General features: G+C 36.5%; 1 protein-coding gene across 1 annotated transcript in view; it reads right to left on the reverse strand.

Annotated features, from left to right (window-relative positions):
* Positions 1-16,693, reverse strand: part of IQUB (IQ motif and ubiquitin domain containing) — a 72,704-nt gene extending 56,011 nt beyond the window's left edge. Inside the window, exons 1-5 of the mRNA XM_068973455.1 lie at positions 16,294-16,693; positions 13,885-14,019; positions 9,397-9,558; positions 9,138-9,310; positions 8,780-8,935 (exon numbers count right to left, since the gene is read on the reverse strand). Coding sequence (XP_068829556.1) covers positions 8,780-8,935; positions 9,138-9,310; positions 9,397-9,558; positions 13,885-14,019; positions 16,294-16,693 — 1,026 coding nt within the window. The remainder of the gene's footprint in view (positions 1-8,779; positions 8,936-9,137; positions 9,311-9,396; positions 9,559-13,884; positions 14,020-16,293) is intronic.
* Positions 16,694-16,894: the final 201 nt, after the last annotated feature.

Consider the following 16,894-nt stretch of genomic DNA (forward strand, 5'->3'; position numbering starts at 1 on the left):
GAAAGTGAAAGAGGAGAGTGAAAAAGTTGGCTTAAAGCTCAACATTCAGAAAACAAAGATCATGGCATCTGGTCCATCACTTCATAGGAAATAGATGGGGAAACAGTGGAAACAGTGTCAGACTTTATTTTGGGGGCTCCAAAATCACTGCAGATGGTGATTGCAGCCATGAAATTAAAAGACACTTATTCCTTGGAAGGAAAGTTATGACCAACCTAGATAGCATATTGAAAAGCAGAGACATTACTTTGCCAACAAAGGTCTGTCTAGTCAAGGCTATGGTTTTTCCAGTGGTCATGTATGGATGTGAGAGTTAGACTGTGAAGAAAGCTAAGCACCGAAGAATTGATGCTTTTGAACTGTGGTATTGGAGAAGGCTCTTCAGAGTCCCTTGGACTGCAAGGAGGTCCAACCAGTCCATCCTAAAGGAGATAAGCCCTGGGTGTTCTTTGGAACGAATGATGCTAAAGCTGAAACTCCAGTACTGTGGCCACCTCATGCGAAGAGTTGACTCATTGGAAAAGACTCTGATGCTGGGAGGGATTGGGGGCAGGAGGAGAAGGGGACGACAGAGGATGAGATGGCCGGATGGCATCATCGGCTCAATGGACGTGAGTTTGAATGAACTCCAGGAGTTGGTGATGGACAGGGAGGCCTGGCGTGCTGCAATTCATGGGGTCTCAAAGAGTTGGACACGACTGAGCGACTGAACTGAACTAAACTAAAGAGGGAATCAGTAAGCAAGAAACTTAGGCAAGAAAATCTTTTAGAACACAGGGTGAAAGGTTGTAAAAATTAGAAAGAATGGAGGAAACATGGAAGATAAATGCAGACACACCAAAATATGTCTGATACAGGTTTCAGACAGAACGAGGAAAGTTGGATTAGAGAAATAGTTCAAAATATAATGGAAGAACATTTCACCAAACTAAAGAGAGACTCAGAAAGAAAGGAACCATCACCCCATCTAAAGCACATCACAATAAGATTAGTTCGTGCTCATTCAGTCATATCCATCCAACTCTTTGCAACCCCATGGACTGTAGCCCGCCAAGCTCCTCTGTCCGTGGGATTCTTCAGGCAAGAATACTTGAATGGGTTGCCATTTCCTTTTCCAGGGGTTCTTCCTAACCCAGGAATCAAACCTGTGTCTCCTGCATCATAGGCGAATACTTTACCCACTGAGCCACTGGGGAGGTCTACAGATTAAAATCCTAAAAGCTTCCTCAAAGAGGAAACAAATAACTGAGAATCCCATTTACATCAGATACACTATCTTTGTACCTGTTTTAATAAAAAACTGCTAAAAAGGTATAAAAGAAAATAATTCTGAAAATAAGTTTGAATCTAACCTACTATACCCACTCAAACTAAAACCCAAAATGAGGTTAATTCAATAGGACTTACATGGTTCACCTCAAATGCATAATAATCTCTGAAACAATTACTAGAAAATATGCACTAAGAACAACAAATTGAAGATGAAAATTTAAAGAAGTGAACAAAAACTTTCAAAAAAGGTTTTAGGCTATAACCTTTATTATTTGAAAAAATCACATATAATATCAATGTAAATATATAAGAATAATCTGAAGTCATAATTATATTGTAAATTATAATGATATATATACAATTGTAATTCCAATATCAAATCCTCACTGAATGGAAGAGTGAAGGAGGAGGATAAAGAAATGAAAAAAAGCCAGCTAGGGTCCTTGACTTATTCATGGAAAAAAATATACAGCCTGATTAAATATGCATCTGGTATAAAAAATTGGGGCTTCCCTGGTAGCTCAGATGGTAAAGAATCTGCCTGTAATACAGGAGACCTGGGTTTGATCCTGTGTTGGGAAGATGCCCTGGAGAAGAGAATGGCTACCCACTCCAGTACTCTTGCCTGGAGAATTTCATGGACAGAGGACCCAGGCAGGCTATGGTCCATGGGGTCACAAAGAGTTGGACACGACTGATCAACTGACACTTTCACTTTTCACAAAAATTTTAGGTGCTTTAAAAAACTTTATGAGTAGCCACTAAAAAATAGAAACAAAGTACCTACTTCTAAACTATGAAAGAACAAAAAAATGAAAAGTTTAGTCAAATCAAAAAAGTAAACTAAGTCACTAAGTCAAATCAAAAAAGGTAATAAACAAACAAGAATAAATAAATAAAAAGCAAAATTATATGAATGGAAAGAATGACTAGAAAAATACCAGTAGTCAAACACACTATAATCTTATTCACAACAAGAAAGATTTAAACTAAATACTAAGCATTGAGCTTAGTATTAGAAGTTCAAGAATAAAATAAACATAACAAAATATAGAAAGGAATCAATCAAGATAGAAGAATTTATTAAATGGAAATTTACTCCTTATTTTAACCAATCCCTCTGTCTACAGCTCACATCTCACTTCTGTCTTCCACAGAACCTCCAATTCACTTTCAAGATTCTATGGGGCAAACTAATTTGGTTTTTGATGCCATCCCCCTTGGCAGGCATTTAGATTTTCACTTTCTCAGCTCAAGTAAGTCAAGTTAACACTTCTCCATCTGCTTTATAGAACTTTAAAAAATCGACTGACATTTACTGTTCTCTCTTATCATATATTCTTTGTTCCTGTATGTTTATAATTTTCTTATTCCTTTAATATCACTTTATTGGAGTCTGAAAAGTGTTGTAGTGAAAACCGGTAGAGAAAACCTAACAGCTTTTCTCTCCTATTTCCATATAAACTTCAATCTTGCTCAGGAGCAACAACATAAATCTTTAAAAATGTAATTATCACATACTCCCAACATGGACAATCACATGACCCAGTTCAGGCCAATGAGCTGTAACCTGAATCACTGGCTTTCAGGGGAAATTGCTGAATGGCCTCCATGAGACATGCTCCATGACTTTTTCCTTCTTCTTGCAGATGCAGACATTATGCTGAAGGTTGTTAAACCATTTTATCATCACAATAGTACCAAGCTCACGATAATAAGGGGTGTGTCTGTGTGTGTGTGTGTGTGTGCGCACGCGCACGTGCACATGCATTCCATTGTGTCTGACTCTGTGACCCCATGGACTGGGGCCACCAAGCTCCTCTGTCCATGGAATCTTCCAGGCAAGAATACTTGAACGGGTTGCCATTTCCTACTCCAGAGGACCTTCCCAACCCAGGGATCAAACCCATGTCTCTTGCATCTCCTACACTGGCAGGCAGATTTTTCACCACTGTGCTGCCTGGGAAGCAATGATAAGATTAATGGATTGGAAGGTAATAAGAGTTCAGGTTCCTAATGACATCACAGAGCCACCAGCCACAAAAATTAATAATTAGTTTGGACTGAGAAAATAAGAATCTATCGAGCTCAAATACCAGGCATGAATAAAGTCAGCTACAAAGTTAATAGGAAATAATATTTCTCCCAAGGACACTGCAGCTATAAAATGTCATAACAAACCCCTTCTTTGAGTCATGATTTTCTTACTCTGAGAAACTTTGTTTCCTAAAATCATAATCTATCACAAACTTTGCTGTCTGAAATTAGATCACTAAGGGTGAAACATCCCACTCTTGCCTGGAGGATCTACATTATTTTGACAGAGAGAAGCAGCCTTGATTCACAACCAACGTGCGGAACTTCAGAGAAGAAACGACATTCCATATCTCCCTCCTAACTTTGTTATGAAAGGAACAGGACTCTGCTCCATGTCTTAGTCCAGACCTGACGTTGATCCATCTACACACAACCTGTTTTATACCAAAACAGTATATCAAAATACTGTATCACTTAAATTTCACCAAAACGTCACTCCTCCCCAAAACTCTGTAATAGCTCCATCTTCTCCTTTTGTGAAAATTAGTTTCGACTGAAAAAATAAAAATTATTTAGGTTGAAATAACTTCAGGCGTTGATAAAGTCAGCTATAAAGTTAGTCCTGTGGTCCCCCTGGAGAGCAGTCTCGCTCAGTACCATGAGTCATCTCTCAAGGTTATGGGCTAATTGGGCTAGAACAGCAGTTTAGATCCAGGTTTCTTGTCACACAAAAAACAAAATCACTGCTTTCAGTTCTTTTTACTGAAGCAAAATGATGCTAGGAGGTAACACAGATAAATGTATCTGCTTCATATGTCATGTTTAACTGAAATTCCAAATGTTTAATAGGGTAAAGATGTCAATTTTTAAAAATACAGATACACAAATTTGTGTGTATACAAATACACACAAACTTTAAAACAAAGTTATATTTATGACTATTGGGTGATACAGCCTTCTATAACAATATATAAAATGCAAAAACCATAACAGGGAATATTATTAATAATAAATTTTACAATAAAGACATCATAAAATAAGTATGATTGATAGGTTGAGAGAAAATATAAAAATATATGTAATATCTATAAGGAGACAAAAATTTTTAAATGTTATGTGCTACTATGAAGGGTACTTCAGTACCCTTGCCTGGAAAATCCCAGGGACGGAGGAGTGTGGTAGACTACAGTCCATGGGGTCACAAAGAGTCAGACACAACTAAGCAACTTCACTTCACTTCACTATGAAGTCGGCATGGAATGGGCTCTTATAAATGGTTTCTGGGCATATAATTTGGTACAATATTTCTAAAAAACACTGGAAATATCTTAAGACTTAAAAAAAAGTCATTTTTCTCCTAGTAATTCAACTTCTAACATCTCTAAGTATTTTTTAAATGCACACTACAATTTATAGAGCATTAAAACATGTCTACATGTCCTACAAAAGTAATTAAATTACACTGTTTATACTGTGGCATAATATAATGCCATTAAATCATTTATAATAAAAGGTAGAGAAATGTTTATGATATAATGCTATGTGTACAAGAAACTTCTTTAAAATTCCGTGCATAATTATCTCCCAATGGAAAGTAAGAAAAAGAAAAATCTGAGTGAGAAATTTTCGACTTTTTTTTTTTTTAATGTCATTTGCAGGGCTTCCCAGGTGGCGCAAGTGGTAAAGAACCCACCTGCCATCGCAGGAGACATGAGATGCAGGTTTGACCCCTGGGTCAGGAATATTCTTGCCTGGAGAATCCCATGGATAAAGGAGCCTGGCAGGCTACAGTTCATAGGGCTGCAAAGAGTCAGACACAACTTAGCATTCCAAATGCAATGCTATTTGGAAAAACAGAAGGGAAACACCATACTGACTATGTTCAGGGTTAGAGTTAGAGTTAAACAAAAATTAAATAAATTTTTGTTTAAAATATATTGTCAGGGAATATCAATAAAGACACAGAAATTTAAAAAAAAAAACAAGTAGAAATTTGGGGTTTGACAGTAAAAAACTGAAATGAAAATACAAAAAAACAGGCTCAACAGCAGATTTTAACTGGCAAAAGAATGAACTTGAAGATAAATCATTAGAAACTATCCACTCTGAGGAAAAGGAGAAAAAGATAAAGTAAAAGAGACTCCGAGACCTTTAGGATACCATCAACTAAACCAGTGTACTTAAATATAGAGAAAAGTCTTCAAACTGAAAGAAAATGATATGAAGTGTTAATTTTAACTCAAGTGAGATGTAGGTGATTGCTATTTGCTTTTCTTATTTTTAATAAGCATGTTTAAACAAATATATACATTTAAAACTTAAAAAATAAAAGTCAACTGCATAGAAACAATAATTATAAAAGGAATTATAAGACTTAGAACATACAAAGAATATACATGTTCGTATGATAATAGCACAGCTAGCACAAAGAAGGGATAAACAGAGTTCTATTGAAGCAAAGTTTCAATTTTTATTGAATTTCATTTAGTATTAATATGAAGTATGTTGCTATAAAATGAGATATATATTCAAAGGCCTAAATTATACTTGGAGCAACCACTTAGCAAATAATTTTTTTAAATTCTTAAACAATAAAGCAGTAATAAAAAAACTTCATTAAAATTGGGCCAAGTATCTGAATATACATTTCTCCTAAAAGTATATATGCAAGTTGTTTATAAATACATGGAAAATATTCTGTTTCATTAGCCACAGGGTATGCAAATCAAAACCACAATGAGATACCACTTCACACTCACTAGGATGGGAATAATCCAAAAGTGTTGATAAGGATATGGAGAAATTAGAATCCTTACACACTGATGGTGTGATATAAATATGGTGAAACTGCCTTGGAAAACAGCCTGGCGGTTCCTCAAAAAGTTACAGGGCATTACCATTTGATCTAGCAGATACATTCCTAGGCATATACTCAAGAGAAATGAAAATACATACCTGTATAAAAATTTTTATGTGAATGATTATAGCAGTTTTATTCCTAATAGCCAACAGGTGGGAAAAAAATCAAATGTCCATCAACTGAAAAATGGATAAACCAAATGTGGTGTATATATATTGACCTACCTACAGTAGGTATATACAATTGGGTATATACAATGTGCGTGTGTTAGTCACTAGTCATGTCTGAATCTTTGCGACCCCATGGACTGTAGCTCACAAGGCTCCTCTATCCATGTCAAGAATACAGGAGTGGATTGCCATTTCCTTCTCCAGGGGATCTTCCGGACCCAGGATCGAACCTGGGTCTCCTGTATTGCAGGCAGATTCTTTACCATCTGAGCTCCTCATGTTGCAACACAGAGACTATACATTGTATGATTACATGCATATGAAATATCCAGAATGGGCAAATCAACAGAGGCAGAGAGTATATGAGTGGTTGTCTAAAGCAGAAAGGACTGGAGAAACAGGGTCTGGCTACTGTTAGATGTGGTCTTTCTTTCTGGGATGATGATGTTGTTTAGTCAGTAAGTTGTGTCTGACTCTTTTGCAATCCCATGGACTATAGCCCGCCAGTCTCCTCTGTCCGTGGGATTCTCCAGGCAAGAATACTGGAGTGGGTTGCCATTTCCTTCTCCTGGGGATGTTCCCAACCCATGGATCAAAGTCGCGTCTCCTGCATTGGCAGGTGGATTCTTTACCAATGACTCACCAGGGAAGCTCTCTAGAATGATGAGAATATTCTAAAATTGATGTGGTAATGGTTGCATAACTCCAGTTACATAGTAAAAAAAAATTTTTAATTACTGAATTGTACACTTTTTTAAAAAGTACACACTGTATGGAAAATAAAAGTTTTAATTAAAAAAAAAAGAATTAAGATGGTACTAGAAAACACTTATTTAACATAAAAGGAGGCACTAAATGAATAGGGGAACCAGAGAGCCACACAGCATATAGAAAACAAATAGCAAAATGGCTGATATACTCGTCTTATCAATAGTCACATTATAAATATAAATTTATGAAACATTCCAATCAAAAGGCAGAGATTATCAGATTGGATAAAGAGACATGATCCAATTATATGCTCTCTAAAAGAAATATACTCTAGATTCAAAGACTCAAATAGATTGAAAGCAAAAGGATAAAAAAAGAAAAACAGATCATGTAAACAATAATATAAAAGTGATGGAGTGACTTTCTTAATATCAGATAAAATAATTCTAATATCCAAATGATCTATTAGTTTATAAAGTTCCATATAGGTGATTCAAATGTCAGAGGGTTCAGGCCAAAGGACAGAAGATTGAAGCCAAGGGATAGAGAGGACAAAGCTAATAAAAAGGAAAGGGATTTATTAAAGGAAAGGGAAGGATTAGGAACATTTAGGATTCTGGTTCCTTATCCCGGGGTGTGACTGGATACAGTGACTGCTTTTTAGTAGCATTAAAACTTGACTCACACTGGGCTTTCCAGGTGGTGCTAGTGGTAAGAAAAAAAAAAAAAACTCTCCAACACAGGTGGTTCTAAGAGTCGTGAGTTCAATCCCTGGGTTGGGAAGACAGGAGGAGCCAGTATTCTGGATCAACCTGCTCCAGGATTCTTGCCTGGAGAATCCCATGGACAGAGAAGCCTGGCAGGCTATAGTCCATAGGGTCGTAAAGAGTTGGACACGACTGAAGCAACTTAGTGTGCACGTACACACACACACACACACTGACAACTTTCTCTTCTTGATCTCATTCTAATTAAGTTCCCTTCAGCTTTTTTTCCAACGAGGCCTTGACTTTTGGGCTTCTCTGTTCACCAATGAATTGTCCAGTTTTAGAAAGAGCCCAGCTAAATTGGGCTTCCCAGGTGGCGCTAGTGGTAAAGAACCCAGCTGCCAATGCAGGACACATAAAATATGTGAGTTCGATCCCTAGGTCAGGAAGATTCCCCTGGAGGAGGGCATGGCAACCCACTCCAGAATTCTTGCCTGAAGAATCCGTTGGACAGAAGAGCCTGGCAAGCTACAGTCCACAGGGTCTCAAAAGAGTCAGACACAATGAAGCGACTTAGTATGCACACACGTACCAACTAAATCAGCTTAACCAGAAATCCCACCTTTGACATCTGATCACCCTTAGTTGACTAATCACTCTGGCCTATTAGACTGGTTTAACCAGGATTCCCCCATACCCCAGATGTTTTCTCTTTGTAATTGTCCATTCATTGACCCCCTCCTACACTGTTCCTTGATTGTATTTTCCCCCTTTTCCTTATTGCATTCAAAGTTGAGCCTAATCTCTCTTCCCTATTTCAAAACTCCATTGTTATATTCCCTTTTGAATTATCTGCTTACCATCGTTAACAAGTGTTAAGAATAATTTTTTCTTGAACAACAACAACACTCATGTGAGTTCCATAAGCAAGTGTGCTTAGGGAAATACACACAGAGATACACAAAAAACAATTGGCTTATAAATTTACTTTTTGATATTTCCCTTTTAATAAGTTATCTTACCGCCTGTAATCTCTTAGCATGGTATTCTGCTGCTGAAAAATATTTTCCTGGTTTTACCAGTTTGTCAGTAATATTTGATACATACACACCAATTTTAGTCATCTGTGTGGACGTGGTATTTGTAGTTTGCTGGAGCTTTCCTTTCTGAAAAACTGTCTAAAATAAAAACAAAAAAATTAAGTACACACTACACATAAATTGAGTAAAGAGCACATTTTGTACATATTTAATGTAGTATTTTTCATTATTTTAATCACCACATAATTCCTTAGAAGATTTTAATTTTAGAGAGCTACACAATATAACCTGTGCTGATTCTGCAGCTTCAAAAATCTATATGAAAAAATAAAAATATTACCTGCGTATCCCTACAAAACACACTCAGTTTTTCAGGAATCTTTTTAGGTATAGTTTGTGTTCCAGCATTGTGATATTCTATTCCTGTTATTTTATGTCTGAATCCACCAAGAAATGGTTTGTGAAAATCAGATTTTATCATCTCAACAGCTACTTCCTGGTACTGATCAATGCCTGAGGAGATAAAACCAAGTTTAAATGAAAGTTCAACTACAAACAGACTCTAGAATTATTTATCTAAAAGATATCAAATAACAAACCAGTTTGTACTCTGACTGTTATGATCTGAGAGGCTTCAGCTGATCTAGCTATTCTTCTGACTGGGTATAGATCTGGATGTGAAGAAAACATTTCCACTTGCACAACATCCTGGGGCTTAATTCCATGTTGTAGTAGCGTCTCATGATTTTTAAGAACTGTTCCTAAAAATGAGATAAAATTATAAGAAATATTATGATAAAGAAACGATTATATGTACTCATTTTAAGGAATGTTAAACATCAAAGGTGCCTATATGAATGTATATTGTTTAATTACCAAATAAAAATATTGATGATGTCCATCTCTTGCTGTATTGTTAGTATGGAAAACTCCGCAATGGAAAAAATTAAGGTGGTATTCCTGACCAAGAATTCAGCATTAAAAGGAAAGTAAAAATACAACTCTCAACTCATCAGAAATACAAATATACAATAACCATGCAACTATAAACATTTAAAAATTAAAAACACATTCTATAATATGAGCAAAATCATATTCTAAGCAATGATTCTCTAAAAAGAATCACAATGTGTTATACATTAAGCATAGATCATATCCTTATCTGGGAAAGCCTGACTAGTTTAACATACCTTCTCTTGAATGCAGAAAAGCATATACTCAGATTCTAAAGAATCCCTTCCTTTCTGTTTCTATTATCAGAAATTCATATAAATTAATTCATGCCAAGGTGGAGCAAAGCCTGTTTCTTGCTGAAAAAAAGAGGTACATGATCACTTTATTTTTATGTTTATTGCTTGAACTTACACCTTCAATCCACTGGTTTAGTTCATAAATTCACTGTAAATTTATTTCTATATTTTAAGGGATACAGAAATACATACAATGTTACTGTCTGCTGCTTTGTATACTGACAGAATCTATATCAATCTTTCCAATGTATGTTCATCCTAAATTACAATTAGGAATTTAACATAGCAGAGGTTTGTTTTACTCATTCTTAGAAATATGTCAGATACCACTAGTCTATTTTAGCTATGTTCAAGAAAGCACATTCAAAAATTTTTGAGTTTCAATTTCACCTTAAATTCTTAATTTTAAAAAATTAACATTATAGGGATTTTGTGATAGGTTGAATAATGGCCCTAAAATATATCCATGTACTAATTCCCAGAATCTATGAAGGGTAGATTATCCTGAGATGATGATATGACAAGTAGAGATTTAAATATGCTATGCTGCCGGCTTTGAAAATGAGGAAACTCAAGAATGCAAGAAGTGCAACTCTAGAAGATGCAAAAGGCAAGGAAACAGACTCTCCCCAGAACCTCCAGAGAGCAAAAAGCACTGCTGACACCTTGACTTTATCCAAGTGAAACTGATTTAGGATATTTGGACCCCAGAACTGTAACCAAAATTAATGTGTTGCTTTAAGTCAATAATTTTGTCAATTGCTACAACAGCCATAGAAAACTAATAGAGAATCCTCTCCAAACAAACACAGAGCTCTCTTCATTCTTCTAATTGTTTCTAGAATAGGCTTAGCCCCACCAAACCTGAACTTCAGTTATAGTACTAGAAGAAAGTACCTATCTTAGAGTACGGTTGGCACAGAATCAAGCTTTTATTATTGCTGCTGACATAAGTCTGTTATCCAGTGGCGATGTGCAGTGCTGTGCTGAGCTTAATCGCTCAGTCATGTCCTACTCTTTGCGACCCAATGGACTGTAGCCCACCAGACTGCTCTGTCTATGAGGATTCTTCAGGCTAGAATACTAGAGTGGGTTGTCATGACCTCCTCCAAGGGATTTTCCCAACCCAGGGATCGAAGCCTGGTGTTCCGCATTGTAGGCAGATTCTTTACCATCTAAGCCACCAGGAAAGCCCAGTGATGCATGGTACTTACACATAAAGATGAAAGGTCATGAAATGCAAAGAAAGATTCTTAGGTACCACTGGCTAGCTACTCCAGTCTCAAAACACTCTTCTTCTCCAGTTTTGAACTTCACCTTATAGTTAATGCCAAGCAGTTCCAAATTCCCTTTTTGGAATCATGCCTACAGTTCAGTTCAGACTCTGACATTCATAAGCTGTGGGAATTTGCACAAGTTTCTTAAGCTTTAGCTTCCATCGCCCTTCAAAAAGGTAACAGTAATATCTAGCTCAAGGGATTGCTGTGTAGACTGAACGATAGTGTGATAACGTAGACAGGACATTTTGTAAAAGGACTAGCACATGCTGCTGCTGCTGCTGCTGAGTCGCTTCAGTCGTGTCCAACTCTGTGCGACCCCACAGATGGCAGCCCACCAGGCTCCACCATCCCAGGGATTCTCCAGGCAAGAACACTGGAGTGCGTTGCCATTTCCTTCTCCAATGCATGAGAGTGAAAAGTGGAAGTGAAGTCGCTCAGTCGTGCCCCACTCTTCGCGACCCCATGAAACACAGCACACCAGGCCTCCCTGTCCATCATCAACTCCCAGAGTCCATCCAAACCTATGTCCATTGATGATGCCATCCAACCATCTCATCCTCTGTCGTTCCCTTTTTCTCCTGCCCTCAATCTTTTCCAGCATCACGGTCTTTTCAAATGAGTGGCCAACGTATTGGAGTTTCAGCTTCAGCATCAGTCCTTCCAGTGAATATTCAGGACTGATTTCCTTTAGGATGGAATGGCTGGATCTCCTTGCAGTCCAAGGGACTCTCAAGAGTCTTCTCCAACACCACAGTTCAAAAGCATCAATTCTTTGGTGCTCACCTTTCTTCACAGTCCAACTTTCACATTCATACATGACCACTGGAAAAACCATAGCCTTGACTAGATGGACCTTTGTTGGCAAAGTAATGTCTCTGCTTTTTAATATGCTGTCTAGGTTGGTCATAACTTTCCTTCCAAGGCGTAAGCGTCTTTTAATTTCATGGCTGCAATCAACCATCTGCAGTAATTTTGGAGCTCAGAAAAATAAAGTCAGCCACTGTTTCCACTGTTTCCCCATCTATTTCCATGAAGTGATGGGACCGGATGCCATGAACTTAGTTTTCTGAATGTTGAGTTTTAAGCCAACTTTTTCACTCTCCACTTTCACTTTCATCAAGAGGCTCTTTAGTTCTTCATTTTCTGCCATAAGGGTGGTGTCATCTGCATATCTGAGGTTATTGATATTTCTCCTGGCAATCTTGATTCCAGCTTGTGCTTCCTCCATCCCAGAGTTTCTCATGATGTACTCTGCATATCACTTAAATAAGCAGGGTGACAATATACAGCCTTGATGTACTCCTTTTCCTATTTGGAACCAGTCTGTTTTTCCACATCCAGTTCTAACTGTTGCTTCCTGACCTGCATACAGGTTTCTCAAGAGGCAGGTCAGGTGGTCTGGTATTCCCACCTCTTTCAGAATTTTCCACAGTTTATTGTGATCCAAAGCTCATTAAATTAGCCATCATCATCATCAATATCATCTTCATCAGTATCATCATTGTTATAATAACTATTTAAATTTTAGCTTTGTTTCCTCCATCAAACTTTTTTTTTTCCCTCCATCAAACTTTAATAACCAGTTGTTTGAATACACTGACATCTTACTATTGGGGTACATTCATTATAATAGTTTTCTAAAAATAATCTTGAAATTTCTCTGATTTGACAAGGAGGAAGAACCTAATAGTTATGGCTTCTTCCTATTTAGCACCTAGAATTTCCCCCCAAAAAATGTTCTTATTATTGCCCTAGAAACTTTGTGGCATCTTTTTAAGTTGATATGAAAACTTTTAAAAAACAAAATGTCATGATCTGTGTAGGCATAGTCTACAGAAACATTTATTGAGCTATGCCAATCTGTTTAATTCTATCACAGTTATTATGACTACAACCTGTCATGATATAAGGCTAATATAAGACATGGTACTCCATACTGCCCACGAAATATAAATAAATTTGAACATCATCAGAACCTGAATTGACCTTAATGTATAGAAGACAGATAAATCATTTTTAGCCCTCTTCTCTTTCTATACATGCTCATTCATCATTTATTTTTTTAACCTCATTTCCTCCTACTCTCCATAAATAATTTACTTCTAGTACCTCTAAACTTCTTACCATTTCCCCAAAGACCCAGGTTTTCTCACCTCTTTCGGACTTAACACAAGTATTATCACTTTAATTAGATGAAGCTTTCTAGAATCTCCCAGTTTTCTTCCTCCTTGTTCTCACAGTTTTTTTTTGAGCACATCTCCATTAAAACATTTACACAATGTGTAGTAACCACTGCATATGCCTTCTTCCTTCCTAGTCTATGAGCAACTTGAAAATAGGGATTTTATTTCATGTTTCTTTCTATCTTTGGTTCTTGGCAAAGTATTCAGAACTTTGTCCTCAGTAATAATTCGTTGAATGAAAGAATGTATATAACAGCAATATAATGTTCAAACAGTAAACATCAAGATATTTAGTTTTACAAATCAAAGATCTTGCTTATTTACATGTTAAGACTAAAGAAGTCTTTATAAGTTTTATTAGCCTCCAAGCTTACCTGCACATCTTATCTGCAGGACAAAAGCTGGGACACCTAACAGGGATGAAAAATGTTCCTTCAGGCAATTTACAACAGTGTCAACTTTAAAGGGAATTACAATTTCCTGGCCCACAGGAAGAAGTACGACTTTTACTGTAGATAAAAAGAGAAAGAAAGAGCCATAGTTAAATGCAAGGGTCAGCATCATATAGTATACACGCAGATAGAGAATTATGGGACAATTTGTGATCAAAGGAATGCAAGTTGCTTCCACATGTCTCCCATCATGCCTCCACGATAAGAGTTAGTTTTCATTTTCTAGGAGGAGAAGTGACAAACATTTATTTGCAACATTTTTGCTTTGCAAATCAATCCATAATCTCAAGAAACAGCATCAATGGTCAACGCCTGCTCCCCCAGCTCCAGCTCGAAGTTCAGCTCTCTCTTCCACTGCCTGCTATGAGGATCTGTGCATGTTCGAGATTACCTCCTCACCCAGAATACCATTAGAAATAGGAAATGAGACTAAAATGCTTTTAAAGATTCTTTTAAAATCATTTAAATTTTTAAAGATTCCCAATATCTGGTAGATACTATTCAGATATCAACATAGGGAATATCTCAGAAAAATCAAGCGTTTTTGTGTGGCATTACAAAGGGAGAACCTGAGACCTGAACTTAGAAATGTACGTGTTTTGATTACATATTGATAACAGGCATTAGGAAATCAATGCGTATTCATGAAGTTAAGAAAAACCAATAGGGAAATTTTCAGAGAAAATTTTCTTTGACCTTGCAATGACAAAAGATCATCTAAGTCCATTCTTCTTTCCATAATTGATCTGTGTCTGCAACTGGCAGAATGTTAAACAGAAAATCACTGTTTATTATAAATATCTGGAATAACTATGCACAAATCTACTTGCCACAAAAAATAGATATTGTGTAGTTTACTTCTGACTCTAAAATAAAAAATCAAGCCACTTACATGTCAAAAATTGAGAAAAACTATTACTATAAAATGATTATCTGTTCACAAATTGTAGGAAGGAAATAAAGTACAAAAATTATTATGAGGTAAACTGTTTACTTTTATATCTACAAACTTTATATGTTAATGGAGAAGATGTCATAAGTAAGATGGAATGAAGAGTTCACATTTCAAACCAAAACAGTTTTGTATATTTCTAGATGTCTGACATGACAGTTTTCATAAAGGTCTATGAGACATTTATCAGTAATCCTAGCATGAAAGGTAACAAGGTATTGTTGATGCTAAGGTTCTTTAAGCTTATTTTCACAGCTCTTTCTCAAGAAGAACACTCTTACAGATGTTAAATTATCAGAAGGCTATTTTAATTGTTTCCTGGGTTCAAAGTTCTACAAGTAATATATGTTAAACTTTTCATGGCAGTGATTTCCTAAGCTTTGGGAAGGGAAACAGTGTTCAGGAATCTATGAGTCTCAGAAAGTACAGGACCAAGACCACTTCTTTAAATCACCACGTGTTTGTTATAAGCTATAATCATAATTGAATAAATACCAAAAAATGATGCCCAAATTTACACCAAATAATGAAACTGGAGGATAACAGCTTCAATTAGGTATAAATGAGCTTGATTACTTTCTCCTCCATCTCCTTTATATTCTTTACTTGAGGGATACACCATGCAAGAGCTAATACTTCCCTGGAAGCCACATTTTACCAGCCAGACTAAGCTGCTGTTATTGTTAAATGATGGCCCATGTTCTCCACTCTGTGGATGGAAACTTTCTCAAAACTTATGAACAACGAGGAGAAGGAGATGTCAGTTTTACCACCCAAGTAGAATTATCTGTGTAACCACCTTCTTGCTGCTCCCCTTCTGCTTTGCTACCAGCAAAAAAGTAATAACTTGTAAATGCCATGCCATCAACATTATGTCTTTAATATTAATCCATAATGAAAGACAACAATGACTTTTCTGAAGCTGAATATAAAGTTAACACTAAGAAATATTGAAATACATAACAGCAACAAGATCTATGGAATGAGCACTAGAGAAGAAACTAGAAAAATACAGTGTCAAGTTCCCATCCCACCTGTTGCTAGCTGTGTAGAATGAATTCCAAGATGGCACACAAAAGAATTACAATTATACTCAAAAATTTCTCCCTAAACATTTAAAGAATCTATTTTATTTGGGAAACACAGATTAACTATCACTTTAGGATTTATTGATTTTCCTTTATTTAGGGAAAGAAAATACTGCAGCATAGAGGAGAAGCTTCACACAAAATTAAAAGATTCATGTGGCTCAGCCACAGAATAGGATAAGAGAGTGGGAAAGTAATATCAAGTATAAAATAAATCGACAAGCAAAAAACAAAAACAAAAATCAAGCCAAAAAAAAAAAAAACAATTAGTCTGTCTTGCCTAGGTAATACCTGTTGCTAAAGAATCTTTCGTTGGTATTCTCAGAGATTCCTTCACAGCCTTTACTTTTTCCATAAATGTCAGAGACGCTTTTGAATATGGTCTGGCTGACTGCACTGCACTCCCAGATTTCGCTAGAGAGCCTCCACCATCTTCAGCTCGTTCAGCTATCATAACGCCGTCCATGAGTTGCTCGACATCGTTCAGTTCCAGGCTTGAAACGCTCTGGTCACTCAGGTCCTCAACGCGTTTTTCACGGCCTCCACCAGATGGATCTAGTTCAGATTCATAGCCTTCAGTTTGATCTGACTCTGAGGGAACTGGAATATTGATAGACCCCAGAGCATCCTCTGTTTGTTTTGATGAGTCAACAGCATTCTGAGAATCAGCTTCTTCCTCCTGCTCAGACATTGTCCTGAATTGAAAAAATAAATAAGTATATTCACTACACACAAAACTTCTATACCAAATATAAAATTAATTGCTGGTACACAGTAATGCTTATAATATACTATAATGTGGCTCATTATATATTTAAATATTCTCTTAGTAATGGCATTAGGTAAAAAAACACAGTGGTGAATTTTTAATTAAAACACCACAGAAAGTAAA

The sequence above is a fragment of the Capricornis sumatraensis genome, chromosome 5 (genome assembly GCF_032405125.1).
Source record: "Capricornis sumatraensis isolate serow.1 chromosome 5, serow.2, whole genome shotgun sequence".
Classification (NCBI taxonomy): domain Eukaryota; kingdom Metazoa; phylum Chordata; class Mammalia; order Artiodactyla; family Bovidae; genus Capricornis; species Capricornis sumatraensis.